This window comes from Phalaenopsis equestris, unplaced genomic scaffold, assembly GCF_001263595.1.
Source record: "Phalaenopsis equestris unplaced genomic scaffold, ASM126359v1 Scaffold000002, whole genome shotgun sequence".
In the NCBI taxonomy this organism is placed as follows: domain Eukaryota; kingdom Viridiplantae; phylum Streptophyta; class Magnoliopsida; order Asparagales; family Orchidaceae; genus Phalaenopsis; species Phalaenopsis equestris.
This window is the reverse complement of record NW_018164444.1, coordinates 2,242,388-2,260,054: the sequence shown is the minus strand read 5'-3', so window position 1 is coordinate 2,260,054 and position 17,667 is coordinate 2,242,388. Positions and strand designations below refer to the sequence as shown.

At 33.3% G+C, this 17,667-nt stretch overlaps 1 protein-coding gene across 1 annotated transcript; it reads right to left on the bottom strand.

The window, feature by feature from the left end:
- Positions 1 to 11,975: 11,975 nt before the first annotated feature.
- LOC110020534 (laccase-7-like) lies at positions 11,976 to 16,576 on the bottom strand. Its single transcript, XM_020718675.1, has 6 exons — positions 16,427 to 16,576; positions 14,545 to 14,696; positions 14,209 to 14,456; positions 13,939 to 14,067; positions 12,442 to 13,431; positions 11,976 to 12,283 (listed from the first exon to the last, which is right to left on the bottom strand). Exons 1-6 carry the CDS (start codon positions 16,514 to 16,516, stop codon positions 12,153 to 12,155), a joined length of 1,740 nt encoding a protein of 579 aa, XP_020574334.1. The 5' UTR covers positions 16,517 to 16,576; the 3' UTR covers positions 11,976 to 12,152.
- Positions 16,577 to 17,667: the final 1,091 nt, after the last annotated feature.

The following is a 17,667-nucleotide window of genomic DNA, read 5'->3' as shown; positions in this document are numbered from 1 at the left end:
TGTTGCCCAAGAGTAACTATTTATATGATCTATAGTATGCTCAATGATAGCTTATATTATAAATAATTTAATTTTCAATAAAACTTAATTAATTAAAATTTATTAAAATATAAATTTAATATTAAAATATTAAAATTAAATATCAATATGCATATTAAATTACTATAATTCTTTTTTTTTTTTTTTAAATTTCAATCGACAAACTACTTAAATATGAATTTAAGATTTATTTGATTTAATATTTTCTTATATTTATAATTAACTTTAGATGAAAAATGAAGTACTCATAAGAATTTTTAGTTTATTTATTAAATATTTAAAGTATTCACTCAATTAGTATATACAATCAAGTAGACACCATTTATAATTATTAAATAATTTAAACAAGCCATGTATCAATATATATGTGAAAGGTCGGCTTAAGTTCAAGTTAAATATGAAAAACTTACAATAACCAAGCCAAACCCAAATCCATAATATACCCGTTTCTACTCTTCTCGATTTTCCAATTTCACTCGGCTCGATTTTCCAATTTCACTCGTCTCGGTTACAATCCTATAAAAAGGCTCATATCGAGCTTGAGTAGAGCTTGAACGAACTTGCAATAATCAAGCTCGAGCTCAAATATTTTTTTGCCCTGCTTATCTCAATTTGCTTACCGCTTTACTCAAAAGCTATGTTTTACAATCATTTTTAGAAGTGAGCTAAGAAAAATTATTTGAGCTCAAGTTATTTTCACCACAAGCGAGTTAAAACATGAGTTTTTCACGAAAAGATAATACTTTTATAGCCTTTGCCCTTATTCTTTAAGCTTAAACTTAGTTGAGAATCTAGCCCCAAATTTCCTTGCCATATCTTCGCTTCTAATCATAGTTTACAACATGATGATAATGCACCTCTTCCTTTCTATGACATCATATTGTTAGGTTAAAAAGCTGTAATGTTAGTTGTTGCAAATATTCTACTATGCATAATATTCTTCATTTTTCTCTATGATTATTTTGATATTTTTTAACATAGTTAATGCATCTAACTTTTCCTTTAAAAGCTATGACCATGAAAAACATAAAACTTAATATAAACATTTGATAAAAAATACTACAAAGTTATCTTAAGATCTCACAAACAAGCATAAGGCTATTTAGTATGAATTTATAAGTGATGCTCATACGATTTTATATAAGAAATACTTCATCTCTTAGTACTAATAATTAAATATCATGCTAGACTTTGCAGCGGCCTCAATTGTAGGCTTCCATGTGATCATTATTGGTAGAAGGGGGCAACCATAGAGATCACCCAAAACTTGGAAAGATTATTGCATAAGGAGTCATGATACAGTTTTATATCAGGACTTCAATCATGGTCTGTCACGTGAACATACGAGCCCACCCATGTTTTGAATTAATTCTTTTTTTTTAGTAAGGTAGGTCTGCCTGTACACGTTGCAAGTCCTGATTGGAGCCATAATACAAAACTGCATCAGAACTCCATATACAATAATTTTTCTAAAACTGACTATTTATAAATTAATCACCATATTTCATCTATGTTTTCAAATTCTCACTCAAATATTAAAATTCATAGTAAAATCTCAGCCCACATTTTTCACCTTTATCAATTTTTGAATAATTTGATTGTGGCATGTGTAAATATATCGCTTTGGTAGTTCAAAAAAATCATCTGAGCGGTTAATTTGTAAATATCAATGTTTCAGATTTTATGTTTGTAATTATCACAAAAACATTATGATACCTAAGTAGGAACATTTCTACCAACAAATATTTCTTATAAAAGTATGCATATGTAAAATAAACTAAATACAAATAAATTTCTATCTTCTTTGGTCATCATGATTAAGAAATAGAACACCTAGAACTCCATCAAAGACAAAAAAAAATTAATTCTACTCAATCTATGATGATAGATAATTAACTCCTCCAAGTATTATCATTGAAACAAATTGGGATGACTTAGTAAAGTCCAAATCAAGATTAGGTGGAAATCCACTCTTTTAAGTACTTAATTAACAATTACAATTATAGTGATAATTATAATTAGGAAATTTCATTAGTAGCTGATACATCAACGTGTAAGTTGTACATTGATGCACGTCTCTGATTAAAAGGCAATCATTCCTCATCAGAGTATGCGATTGACAAGGATCATGTCCTCCGTTCTTTTTTCAATTTATTTCTATATTTCATCAATGTTAAGTGACGCCAATTTTTTTGCCTAGAGACAAAATACAATATATATATATATATATATTATAAAAAATCAACACTTACAAAACCTTTTATTTATCATGATTATTTTATAAGTCTTTACTTTCATCTGATTCCAATTTAATGACTTAATCCTTGTCAAAATAAAACTCACTATACCAACACCCTATCCAAGGAATTTATAAAATTATCTACTTAGGAAAATTTGCATACATACCGCACAATTCTTATGTGTTTACGTATCTGCCATCTAAGTTTTAACAAATTTGCATACATACCGCACAATTCTTATGTGTTTGACATCTAAGTTTTAATTTTTACATGTGGATTGAAATGTATTGGCACAATCATAATGAGGTTGTGAATAGTATAAAAATATGTAATGTGTTTATATTTTGTATAAGTAAAATCAAGAAGTGTAAGAGTGAAATAAAAGTGAGTTTTTCAAGTGTTCTTCTTCTCTTTTAGCATTCCTCTTCTTACAATAGACTCTTATTTCCAACATATACTTTTTTCTCTTCTCCTCCTTATTATAATTCCTAAACCCTTGTGCCACCACATAAACATTATACCCATGAAGATGCAACGGGTAGTTCTCTGCCACCAACACCGTCGTATTCTGCAACACAACCCCCACCGTCTTGTCATACTTTGACCTCTTCACTTTTATCCCCTTACTGTCAATTGAAACGAACCCAAATTATTAACGTTGGGATCTAAAAAATCAAAACTACCAAAGGGCGATTAGGAAAATCTTTTGTTTACACCCCTCAGATCTTATGAAAGTGTGCTTCGAGTATCGAAACGGTGGTAGGGAAGATGAAAGAGATGTTGTTCATGCTTGTCGATACGACGCAGCCGTAACCCAGATGTTGGTTAACGCTGAATGATGTGAGGTCGAGGCCGAAGGAGACGAACATGCGTTTGTCGATTTGGAGGGGAACAATGGTGGGGTGGAGGACGGTGAGGTTGGAGTAGAAGTGGTGGGTGGTGGGGTATCGTGGTTACTGATGAAAGTATTTCAGACTGCCATGAAGCTGTGAATCAATTATGCTCTGGCATTCAAGGTAGATTCTTGGTTATGAGGTTGGTCTAAGTAGATGGATACCATTTTTGCCAGGATGACGGAAAACCATGGGCATCTTGACCGAGAAAGTTATTTCTAAAATCTTGTTTAATCCAACCATAAAAATTCCTTTAGAGTTTAAGGTTTCATTTGCTATCTAGAAACCTTTTCCTAACTGAATCTATCCCTAGCTTATGATTTCTAATCACTCCTGTAAGCCAATTCTAGTATCCATATTCTTTTTTTTTTTACTTCACCCATCAATCCACATTCATTAAATATTTTCATATCTTTCTTATGACTTGGGCTTTTCTAATGACTTGTAGTTGTCAGATTATAAGTATCATTCTTTTGAACTTAATTCTTTCAATTTGGACCCCTCCAATTATGAATGCCCAATCTTTGTCAATTTAACTTATCATATTAATTAAGAGGTATTCTTTAGAGCTTACAATTCTTAAGATGCAATCAACTACGAGGCTTTTCTTATAGGGAGCAATATCTTAAAACAATAAGATAAGGGAAGAATCATGATTTTGTAGACTTCAAAGATGTCCTCGTTCGGATGATTTAATCTATTCTAAGGTAATGTCTCTATCTTTCAATATTGTATATTATTTTTTGAATGTAGCATTCAATCATTTAAATAGAAATCTTTTGAGACCTACGTAGTCCCAAACCAAAAAACCCCCACCATTGAGTCATTCAATTAAATAATGAACTCCACAATATAATTATGGAACAATCTCAGACATAGAGGGCAAGCTTCTGCGCCCCCAACTGACCCATACATGCCCAGGCGTCCCGCCTCAGTTAACACAACCATTTCATGCCATTTCAACTTGTTTCACTTCAGATGGAGGGGACCATTTTAGAGAAACTTTGAATGACTCTCATGAAGCTTATGGAATGGGTCAAGGCACATTAAGCAAAATCACATCAAATTATACCATTTTTATGCGAGGAGATGCTTCCCGAGGCTGTAAAGCGGATAGGTCAACTAGGTGAAGAGACCATGCAAGAAGCTGGGTAGGTGTGACAAACCAAACAAAAGAGGAGGGAGGTAGCTCATTTAGGACATTCCACTATATTCCTTAATATCTTCTTGAGGAGGGAGGTAGCTCATTTAGGACATTCCACTATTTTCAAATAGAGGGAGAGAGCTCTAGAGAATAGGAAGAGAGAATTATGAAGGAGGATTTCAAGTGAAAAAGAAATCCTTCTTCTTCTTCCTTAATATTTTCCTGGTTTTTTCCCTCTTTATTCCCTCCATTGAGAGGCTACTTGCTAGAGCCGAGGAGGGTATTTGGAGAGCATGAGACCGCTAGAGGGAGAACACCATCTTCTTCTTCAAGGAGCGACTTCTTCCTCATGGAGGCCTGAGAGCTTGGAGAAAGAGAGGGAAACCCTTTATCTTCCTTAACGGAAACTCATCATCTTTCTCCTAGGCACGTCCACTCTTTCAGTCAACTATCTCCACATCACAACCATTTTTTGCGTCATTGCCTCTATGACACGCCCACCTTTTTGGGTCACTGCCCCCACGATACACCCATTTAGCGGGTCGTTGCTTCCATGACATGCCCATTCTTTCGGGTCACTGGATCCACGACACTCCCATCCTTCAGGCCGCAACCTCCACGACAGGCTCACCCTTTTAGGCTGCTGCCTACAAGCCACGACCACTCTTTCAAGCCGCTGCCTCAATGGTGCACCCATCTTCGGGTCACTGCCTTTACGACACGCCAATCTTTCGGGTAGTTGCCTCCATAGAGCACCCACTATTTCAGATCACTGCCTCCACGACACACCTATTCCTTCAGGCCGCTACTTTAATGGCACGCCGACCATTTCGGTCATTGTCTTCATAGCACAACTATTCCTTTGGGTCACTGCCTCTAAGACACGGTCGCTCCCAAGTCACTGTCTTAACGACACATTCCTCACCACTTTTATCATATGATTGTTTGCATTTGTATATGTATGTGTGTATGGATAGCGGGTCAGGCTCTATAGGTGAATCTTTGACCTTGGATCAGTCTTCTCAGTGTAACCATCTCCTTTTCATTATAGCTCTCGATGGTTTCTCCGAATGTTCCCCAGAGTGTTTGGTGCTTCTCGAGCTATCCTCCAAGGCTAGGGTTTCCCTCACAAAAGAGGATTTTATATTATTCATTTTACTCCTTTGCTAGATTTACAAGTATGCCACTGATTTATTTATTTAAATAGAGATATAAGGGGTTGTACGTATGTAAGAAAGAATTAATAATAAAAGAAGTATTGGTCCTTATCTGCTGGGCCTTCATTTCTATTCCTCTGCCATCTTTCTTCTTTACTTTCAAGATGCATTAATTATTACATATGAAGCATGAAATAGTATTAAATTATAAAGGCATTCACAAAGATACGTAAAGTTGTTTATCAAATGCTATAGTAATTTGTGATATTCTATACTATATATTGCATCTCTCGTATCTAAATACGCTTGAATTTTTAATATTGATTTATTAGCCTTAAATGTGTTATAGTACATATCATTTATTGTTCTGTGATATTATAGGAATTTAAACTATAATATCATATGCTTTAAATTTTCTATCATAACGACAAGCATTACATTATAAAATAAAAATAAACATTATTATAATATTGTGTAATTATGATCCTTAGAATTAAAGTTAATTAACTTTTAGAAGTAGTTATTAATATTACATTAAATAGAGATAATTGAAATATCATAATAAACTCAAAGGGAACCTTTAATATGAAATATGAGTATATCAGATAGAGTTTATATATATATATATATATATATAGCGGTTGTAAAATAGAAATTTTTTTGCATTTTTATTAATTTTTAGATCTAGATTTATATTAATTTCATCTAAATCTTTCATATAAAATTGAGTTGATACGAAATCGTGAATATCATTCATAATTGATAATATATAGATCCATATAAAAAAATTAAGAGATCATCAACACAAATACATAAAAAAAATATTTATTATCAACATTCTTAATAAAAACATATTCATCAGAACTGTTAATAAAAAAATAATATGATATATATATATATACTTTTTTCTAAAAATTTTGAAGGGAATTTAATTTATCCAAAATAAATATATGAAAGATAGGCAGAATGGTCTCTATTATACGTAAAAGAAAATCTAAAGGATCCTCTCCAAGATTTACAACTCACACATGGGAACTCCAAAAAAAAAAACCCACCGCCAAGGAAACCTCAAAGAGTCGCCAAAAGACTCAACAAGATCCGGCATGAACCAGCAGTAAGCCAAGGCGAAGCAAAATCAAACCAAATAAAGGAGATACCTTGAGAAACCTGGATGCCAAAATGGAGGATTTGAAAGAAGAATATTAAAAAGAAACAACAACAAAAGAAGAACAACATAGAAAATAAGAGCAAGCTTGAAGCCAACCTGATTGGCCGAAGCATCAACAAGGACAAACATGAAGGGTGAACCATTAGGTATCCCAAGATAGTCTTTTGCAACCGAATAGGAACAAAAAAAACTGTCCCAAATATACCAAAAGAAGGTCAACAAAAAATCAAAAGAAGAAAGTCTTGCAAAAGCAAAATGATCAAGATGCAGCCACCATCACTGAAACAAAATACCTCAAAAAACGCCACTGCCGATAAGAAATGGCTAAAGAGATAACCAGCGACAGTATAAAAACACAACAAGAGCTCCCATGGCTCGACAAATCAGCTCAGCACCAATAGGCAAGCAAATAGAGTTATACAAACTATGATAAGCACAAGTTATCAGAGCTTGATTTACAAATGATATTGGAGATAAGGAGAAAAAAAACATTTAAAAATATTTCCATTAATTTTCTTTTCTCCTCAACTATCTCTATTTCTTTAAATTAGCCTCCATAACCTCAATTATGTTTACATGAATTTGAAATAGTAGAAGCCAGATTTGAATCTTATTTGATTATGGCTCATACCTTATTTGATACTTCTCTGAAACTAGCTTAAGAACTAATGCTTGAAATCCAGGCACAAAATAGATATTATAAAAAGGGCAATTACATACATACCACTGAATTCCTATGTATTTACACATCTAACATCCAAAATTTAATTTTTACATTTATACCATCTAAATCTTACATATCACACAAAAAATATCACTATTTTAAATTTTAAGAAGTAAAACACACCTTTTCGTGCATAGGTAAGGCGTATTTATTGTATGTAAAAATTGAAGTTTAAGTGTTAGGTATGTAAATACATATGAATTCTGGGTATGTTTGTAAATCTTCCATTGAAATTTTGTTTATTTAAACCTTGTTTATTTTGAACTGGGTTCTTCGTTTGATTTGCATTACATTTTAATTATTTGCATTATCTAATGTAGGGCTGTCAAAACGGCTCGTTATTCGCGAAGAGCTCGTGTTCGGCTCGTTAATTTCTCTATATATATATATATACATATATATATATATATATATATATATATACATATATATATAGATATATATACATATATATACATATATATACATATACATATATATACACATACGTATATATATATATAAAGTAGTATTTTAAAAAAAAATCTAATTGACTACAAGGCTACAATGATTTATAACCAATTAAAATATTGATTAAGAAAATAGAATAAAAATTATAAAATTAAATTCAAATGATGTTTTAATATAAATAATAATTTTTAAATCGTGTTCGGCTTGTGGTTACATGATTAGGGTTGTTAAAATGACTCTTTGTTCGTGAACACTCTTTTTTTTGTGGAAACCCCCCTGGTGGCCGCCACCAAGAGAAGGCGGCCAAAACACGAACACACTTTTTTAGCTTGAAATATAAACGTGCCGAACACGGGCTCATGCTCAGCTCGTGTTCGGCTCGTTTACACTCCTAATCTAATGCATTACATAGCGAACAAAAGGGTAATTTTATTCAAAATAAACTTACTCCTAAATTACATCAAAATTCTCTTTCAAAAATAAAAATTATTTTTAAATAAGTCAATTTTGAAGGCGTCGTTTAAAGCTTAAAAATAAATGTTATTTCCTAATTATGTTTAAGTAATTACGCAATGGATCTAAAATATTCCATTTTTAAATTCAAGTTTTTTTAAACTTCAAGCAACCAAATGAACAAGACTTTGACTTAAAAATACAAATTAATTAAACTTATTTTTGACACGTTGTTTATTATTTAGGAGTCAAAATTTATCATATCACATATTTAATAATTACAACTAGTCTAACTCCAACTAGTTAGTTCGAGACAACGACATTGATCCAACCCAATTATACTCATATGTGGTAGCAACAGCCACGTGGATGTGGTTGGGGATGCGCATTCGCTTGATTATAAAATTGATCAAACTAGTTATAACTGAAATTCAGAATTTGAAAACCGAATTAGTTTAAATTTTGATAAACTCGAACCGACCGAACTGAAATTTAATTTGGTTTGAACTAGGGCTGTAAACGAGATGAGCCTGACTTAGGTTGGGCTTGTGTTCGACTCGTTTGAAGTTGGCTTGTGTTCGAAATTGGCTCATGTTTGAAATAACTTGTGAATAGCGTGTTCGTGTTTGTCTCAAAAAACTTATTCATGTTCGTGTTCGGCTTGAAATTGGCTCGTCAAAATATAAAATTATTGTAATGATGAATTTTTTTAAATAAAATTAAAATAATATTTTTTTCTAAAAAAATTGTTTGTCTAAAAAGTAATTAATGATAATTTATCATATTTAATTTTATGAATATTTATTATATATATTCGAGTCAATTCACGCCGAACACGAGTGAATAAATTTTGTCTCGTGTTCGGCTCGTTTACATTTCGAGCTTAAAAATTTGTTCATGTTCGGCTTGTTACGCTTAACGAATGAGTCGAACTTGAGCTACTTAACGAGCCGAACACGAGCTGTTCGCGAACAACAAGCCAAATTGACAGCCCAAATTTGAACCCCTCAATTATGAACAAACCAAAATTTTATTATTTATTCGACTTTGACAAATAACAAAAATAATTGATCTGCATAATATCGATTTAACTTCATAAATCTTCTATTCATTTCAATCTGGTATTACATATAATAAAAATTTTAATTTTATTAATTTATTCGACATAAAATTAAAATATAATAAAAATTTTAAATAAATTTCGGTTGTTCTGTTTGTCCGATTAAATGAAAATTAACGTAGAACCAGAAACCAAACATTAATTATTAAAATTTAAAAATTTAAAAAATTAAAATTAAATTTTTAATCCGGATCGAACCGATCACAGCTCAGTTTTTCTGTTTTGATTTTTGGCTAGATTATTCGGCTTTGACCAAATACTGCACGCCCTAGGTGTGGTTGAGTGATATACTGATATTGAGGACTTCTGAAGAATGTTGGTGCGTGAATATCTTGATTGGGAACAAGCAAAAGCAACATGTAAATAAAATGTTAAAATACACTCGTTAAGATACTTTCGCCTATTGGCTCGATGAGTTGGTAAACCATTTTATAGTCCTGCATTATATGACTAATTGAGTCTTGCAGAAATTAAAGACTCAAACCCAAGTTATGAATATTATTAATTGTAAATTATAATTGCATTTGCTTGTGTAAGAAAATAAAAATTAATAAATAAATTCTAGTGAGAAATCATCCTTTTCAATAGTTGCCATTAGGGAAAACTACGTGTGGCTGAGTGTTTGCACGTTCAAACGACGGTCCTGATGCGAACGCATCTCCGTGAATCGTCCGAATGCGCAGTCGCCGAAAGTGATAATTTCTCCACTTGTAGGTATTCACTGGAGGTTTCTTTATCGAATGCTAACTCTTTTCTTTGCCTTGATGATGATAGCTGATGTTGGGAGCCAGCAGGCAAAATTTGATTCTTCCTTCAGGAATCCTTTTTGTGATTTTTTCTTGCTTTCTTCTCACGTTTGGAAGTAGGTCTATTTATAGATTTATGGAGATATTCGAGTCATTTTGAAGATAATTTAGAGCACTTTATCAAATGTATTATGCTGGCCCTCCTGAATCACATACTCCTTAATCAAATATTACTTATTATATATCTTAAAATTTAAAATAAATGATGTCAAAATTTATTAATCAAGGAATTGTTGGATTTATCTAATTGAGTTTAATTATATACGAATAAAAAATATTTGGTTACTAAAAGTTTCATAAAGTTTTTGAGTTTGACTTTATATATGAAAGTTCTCATAGTTCAAAAACTTAAGACACTTACGGTTTGTTTGAGGCAACTACAGCTGTTTGAAGAAGCAGTCGCGAAGTTGCTGTTTAAAAAGTTGTAGTAGTTATTACAATTTTTTTTTTTTTTGAAAAAGTCATACTACATTTTTTTAGCAACCACTACAAGCAGCCAAATATGATGAAAAAACACAGCTTTTAGTTGCAATTTTTTGTGAATTCGGACAAAAAACAGTATTGCCAAACAAGAAGAATTGTAGTGCGGCACCACACCGCAGTCGTACTGCCGCCCCAAACTCACTTGTAAAGATCTGAAAATTTGTGACAGTTTATATGTTTGATTGAAAAAAAAAGTTTGATGAGATCAATATGTTATGAGTACGAAGGTGCAGTTATTCCCATTTAAAAAGCAATTGGATGATTGTCATCTTTATAGATTTTTTTTTTTTTTTTTTTTTTTTTTTTTTTAATTTTTTTCGGGAGCCACTCCTTAAAGTTGAAACATTCCTCTACAGTGTGTCCAAGCAACCTGTGATACGGGCAATAGTTTGATTGATCTTTCTTGTTGACCTCTTTGGGTTTCCTTGGATTTGGTAATCTGAACTCAGGCTTCTTCGTCAGACTTATGAACATCTTGGATATCGCTTCATCTTTGAAGGAATACACTACTTTCTGTCATTCTACCAAAGATACTCTCTTATTCTCTGCTCGGAGTGATCCTCTCTAAAGCAGTTTCTAGCTGGACTGGCCATACTATTGTGTCTGTTGTCAAGCATGCTGTGATGATGACTGATGGGAATTTTCTGCATGTATCTTAATTGGTTATTTTCCTTTATCAACAATTGTCACTGATCAGGACTTCTTTCCAAATATTTCAGTTTCCTTGGAGCAAAAAAAAAAAAAAAAAAAAAAAGAACATTGTGCTCTTGGTTGAAACTTGAAATACTTAATAGGTCATATTTCTTTTGACATGAAAAGAGAAATTATTTAACCAAAGCTTTTTAAATTATCTTGAAAAAAAAAAAGAACATTGTGCTCTTGGTTGAAACTTGAAATGCTTAATAGGTCATATTTCTTTTTACATGAAAAGAGAAATTATTTAACCAAAGCTTTCTAAATTATCTTGAAAAAATCTAATTTCTTTCATTATAAATTTATGCTTGTTACATATATTTTTATTATGAATATGTTCAATTAAGCCTAAAATCGACGGTTATGGGTGTGTTGGTCTTTCGTCTTCATCAGCAATGAATTGATGACGGCCATAAAAGCCAATAACTAACGGGTGTCAAAATGTTAACCCACGGATGTGGCCGTCGGTTATTAACAAACTAAAAGCCGATGGTCAATATAAAAGTTTCGATGTGAGATTTGTAAATACTTACGAATTGTGCCGCTACAATTTCAAAATTACTGTCTGCTGTTTTATATGAAAGTGCAGCATTGCTCAATTACTATAAACTTTCTATTATTGTATAATACCGAAAAAATATAAATTTACAAATTACAAGTAATAACCAGAAACTTGAAAAAAAAAAAACAACTCAAAAGCACCCAATCTTAAAGCAATTGCATCTCCTCTAAATCCAATAAAACAACTAGCTTTTTTTCATTTCTTCTCAAAATATCTCTCATCAGCAGGTGGGGTAATCTTGCGGCGGCGGGGGGACCGTCGTCGACGGCGTAGGTCCGTTCCCCACCTCAAATACCATCGCCAGGCCCAACGACAGATGTCCATCCAAATGGCAGTGCATGATCCACAAACCTGCACATTAATCAGTTATATATTAACTAAAACCTTTTCTTAAATACTCTCTAATTAAAAATACATCTTCTAAATAATTTTCTTCATTTTATCTGACTGCGTACCCATTTTCTCATTTTTAGAAATAAGAATAATTTAATACTGAAGATAGAGCTCACCGGGATTATCAGCCCTGAATCGAATAACCGCCCATCCACCCACCGGCACCGCAATCGTATTCCTCTCCTGCGGGTTTACCAAATTATAGTTCTTCCTCGCCTCCTTCTTGTTATAATTACCAAAGCCCTGCGCCACCACATAAAAATTATATCCATGAAGATGCAACGGGTGGTTCTCCGCCGCCAGCACCGCCGTGTTCTGCAACACAACCTCCACCGTCTCGTTGTACTTCAATTTCTTCACCTTCGTCCCCTTATCCGTCAATTGAAACGACCCCTGATTATTAACACTGGGATTCGAAAAATCAAAAGCCACCAGAGGGCGGTTAGGAAAATCTTTGGTATACACCCCTCGGATCTTACGAAAGTGTGCTTCAAGCATCGAAACGGTGGTGGGGAAGCTGAAGGAGATGTTGTTCATGCTGGCGGATATGGCGTTGCCGCGGCACAGGGGTTGGTTAACGCTGCAGGGGGTGAGGCCGAGGCCGAAGGCGACAAACATGCGCTGGTCGATTTGGAGGGGAACGGAGTTGGGGTGGAGGGCGGTGAGGTTGGAGTAGAAGTGGTGGGCGGTGGGGGTGTCGTTGAAGGCGGGGAGGGGAGGCATTATGGGAGGGGAGGAGGACGGGGGTGAGCTTTTGTAAGAGAGGACGGCGACGGTGGTGGTGTTGTCGAAAGGGGAGGCGGAGGGGGGAGCGCTGGCGTATGGGCTGGCGGCCTTGTCGAAGGGGATGGCGGGGGAGCTGGCGTAGGTGAGGGCGGAGATGTAGTAGTTGGAAGGGTGGGAGTCGGCGTGGAGCAGGGCGTCGATGGTTGGGCCGGGGGCGATGGCGATGGTGTCGGTGGAGAAAGGGGAGGTGTAGGAGGCATCTGCGGCGACCACTGTGAGGCGGTGGCCGGCGATTTTAAAGAAGAATTGGGTGTTGAGCGCGGCGTTGATGATGCGGAGGAGGTAGCTCTTGCCTTGCTCCACTTCCAGCTTGTGTGTATCTGAATTCATCGGAGTGTACAAATTTAGGAATAATTACATAATGAGCAGAAGAAACATTGCTATTTACAAATAAAATATTAAGTTGATTTTAACAACTGATGTATTTGAAGTTGATAAAAATGAGAAATATGGGTTGGGGCTTTATCACCATCTTTATTATTAGAGTGAGAATTTGAAAATGGGATGAAATAAGATGTTTGATTTATAAATAGCAATGTTTTCGGTGCTTCATTTAATGCTAATATAGTCTGTTTAATAAACCATTGCAAGAAAAAGAAATTAAAATAAGAATATATGTTATATCATTATTTATTTTTTTCATGCACAAATCTGAAAAAATTTATTGATGGGGGACAAAATATTACATCCGAATAATAAAGATGCAGATGACACGACATGAATAATATCGTACTGTCAAATGTGTGGTGCAGCTTTATTGACATATTTATTTAATCGGACATAATATTTTGTCATAATAGTGTGATTAGATCAATTTTTTAGCTTACGTTTGTTAGAGCAGCGATAGAGATCGCCGAGGTGGCCGTTGATGGTGTATGCGTCGGAGATATTGAATGCACTCCCACTTGCAAGTGCTCTGTTCTGTAGGGTTATAACATCTGCTTTCCACCATTCTCCTGAACAACCATAGAACAATTAAATTTACTGTTACTATTTTTATTGTTATATATTTCAAAATTTGCTTGCTTTAGCCTGCGTAAAATCTTTTTTATTTTTTGAAAAAACTATATATAAGAAAATGAAATATGAACACAAACCAAGAAGGATGGTTTCTTCTTTGTGGGGATTGGGAAACGGATAACCAACAACACCAGCTCTCGGAAGAATAATAAGTGCTCCGTACACTGTCGCACGTAGGACGGAGACGTGAGCGTGCCACCAGAGCGTGCCTTCCTGTCCTACCACGTTGAATTTGTATGTATAGCTATTTCCCGGCGTAATGGGACATTGGGTTATGTAGTTTGGACCATCAGCCCATGGGGTCATCCGCTGGAATATTCCATGCCTGCCATCATTCATATAATTAAACCTACTCTTTCCTAAATAATAAAAAATAAGGGGTATTATTGAAAAAAAATACAAATTGGACTTACCAATGGATGCTGATGTTGTAGGGGGACTCATTGATGACTTGAATGGCCAATGAATCACCCTCATGGGCAGTGATAGTTGGGCCTGGATATTCACCGTTCACTACTGTGATGGTTTTGTTCTTGCAATACCTTCTCACCATCATATTACTCACCTAAATAAAATATTAACAACCTTATTAAAAAACATAAATTAATTAATCGTTAGGCTAAACATCTCAATCAGATTAAAACAAATGATTTTTTGAAACAAGCAAATACATTTGTTGGATAAACTTTATTTTATTTATTGTTACAACAAACTAAAAAGCTTTTTAAGTATCTTACATGTGTTGGTTGGATGCTGTTGGCATGATGGAACAAAGGTAGCCCAACTAAATATAAAGCACGGTCAGAGTTCAAACCTAATTCGTTACGGGAGTTGCGTTTTAGATGTAATGTGACAGTGACTCGGTTTCAGAATTGGGACATTTACATAAAAACATTGGGAAATTTACATACATACCCCTCAATTCCTTTGTATTTACATATCTAACACCACCCAATTTTTTCCCAAAAAAATTTTTTTTTTTTTTTTTTTTTTTTTTTTTTTTTTTTTTTTTTTTGAATTTACATAATGTTTGCTGGTCATGTTTTTTTGGTAATTTTTTTCTTAAATTATCTCAGCAATATATTCTTTTAACAATTAAACTTGTTTTGACGTTTATAAACAACAGATTATAAGATTTGAGTCAAAATAAACTATTATAGCTAATATAATTTTTTTTCTACTGTAACTGCAATAAATAATTGAGATAATGATAGAAACCCCACAATCAAATTGTGTTATGCTTTATTTAATTGATCTGGTCAGCTCAAATTAGCTAACTTTTGGACATCGCCTAAATTAAAAAGAGTTGTTGATGATTGATTTGAGAAAAAAAGTTATCATTTATAAACTCCATAATTAGTAAATGTTTATCAAATTTATTTTTCAATGTAACTAAAATGAATGGAAGGCCCATCCCCCCTCTCTCTCAACCCTCTACTCATGAATTTTCAAAAGTAAAACATTTTGTCCAAAACAAAGTACAGAGAAGTTGGAGAAATTTTTCTCTAATTAAGAGACTCAGATACCAAACACATTCTAATCATTAATTTCCGATCTATTTAACACTATAACCCAATTTCCACCCTAAGAATAAAAAGAGAGCTAACCCATATTTTTTTATTTTCATCAAATTCTCATTGACTTGATCGTGACGTGTTTAAATTCATCGGTTTAGTAGTTCAAAAATCACTTAAGTACTTGATTTGTAAATATCAATCTTCCGGGCGCTATGTAATTATAAGAAAAAAAATCACAATTCTAGATGCTCAATAAAAATGTATGCTAATTTGCTTAATTTTCATCACGTTTGATTAGTCTGAATTATCTTTGAAACAATTACAAGCATTTAAATAATAGAAAGTCTATTTGCCACGTTTAATTGCGCGTCTAAGTAAAACAAGTACTTGTGACTAATTTGTAAATGAAAACAATTAGAAGGGTTTGAAGTTTCCATGATTATTGTCAATGCACTCATTGAGCGAACTCTATAACAACCCTATCACTGGTAAGCTTAATGACTATTTTGTGATGATAACAATTCATTTGAACAATCTCAAAATCAGGATTGATTGGGAAGAAGGGCCTCTAAATTCATAACTATTTTAAAAATGTACAAAGTTTAATAATACTTATATACATATATCACATTTTTTATGCATGAAAAAGATGTATTTTACTCTTTTTTTAAAGTTATACATTAAAGTGATATACTTTTGATATGATATGAAATAATTAGAAGGTATAAATGTAAGGGGAAAAAAAAAACAATGAGTTAATGGGATATGGAAACATTACTTTGAAAGTGTGCTGCACCAACTCAGCTTCCACACAGAAACCGAAGAGCACCAAGATGGCACAGGCCATGAAAAATGCTGATCCAGCCATGAAGGTAATTTCTACAGCAAACAAGAGAGATAATGTTACACGTAGAAACTCTTCCTGCTCCCTAAGAATTGGGTTTGTAAGATATCAAAGGCCATCCATGTTTATATAGTGTTGCAGGCAAGGATTAGTTCTACGCTCTAATTACTAAATAAATTATTAACTCAGAAGTGCAAGTGGGACCTCATAAAATGGCGTGACTGCTCAAGTTACCGCATGGCAGGTTTGGAAAAAGATGAGAGCTAGCTCAAGAAATCCGAAAAACTTCAATATATTCAATAAATCTTTATATTATAGTTATCTGACTTCTTGTCTTTCTTCAGTTGGTAGTGTAAGATAAATTTTTTTGGACAGCAAAGTGGGAGAGAGTTGTTGAAGGTGAGAGTTCCGAGTCTACAAGAAAGCATGGAATCGTTCAATTCCAAATTGTAAATATGTAAATTATATGTAATTCAATTCACCTAATTTTCATTTTACTTGTTCTTACAAGCTTCTTCGTTGCGTTGGCTCAGTCCTTGTTTCATAAATTTTATTAATATGTATAGATTGTGGATTTTGTTTAGTTATGATATGAGGCTTTGCATTTTTACTGAGCCCTTCGAAGGATCGAAAAAATATAAGAAAAAGGATTTATTAAACCTTGGAGAAATGTGATTTGATATTTTATTTCTTATATATGCTTTGTTTTTTTTGATAAAGAAGAAATATCATTAGTGGAAGAAAATTATGACTTGTAATCTATTTTGCACACAATTACTTGTTTATTAGATCAATTAATGAAGGCAAAGTATTGTACTCAAAATTCAATTTGGTTAACGACACATTGACTACAGAAAAATGCGTTAAGAGCCTAAGTTTATTAAAAAAATGTTCATTTATTGAGGTTGTAGCAGCAGATTATGATCTTCATAATTTGTGATGGCATAACAACAAGATTAGTCGTGCTTATAAATAGTAATTTATTTTTTCCAACAGCTTTAATTATTTACGATGCATTAAAGTGTTGGTTTTAAAGTAGATATTAAATGACGTACATATTGAGACGGTTATACACGAATCCGTCAGGTGCTATTCGAAGTCTTTTTTTTTAAGAAACGACTGTTTTATCCTTCAGTTATAATGTAAATTATTGACAACCTGGCGACGTTTTATAT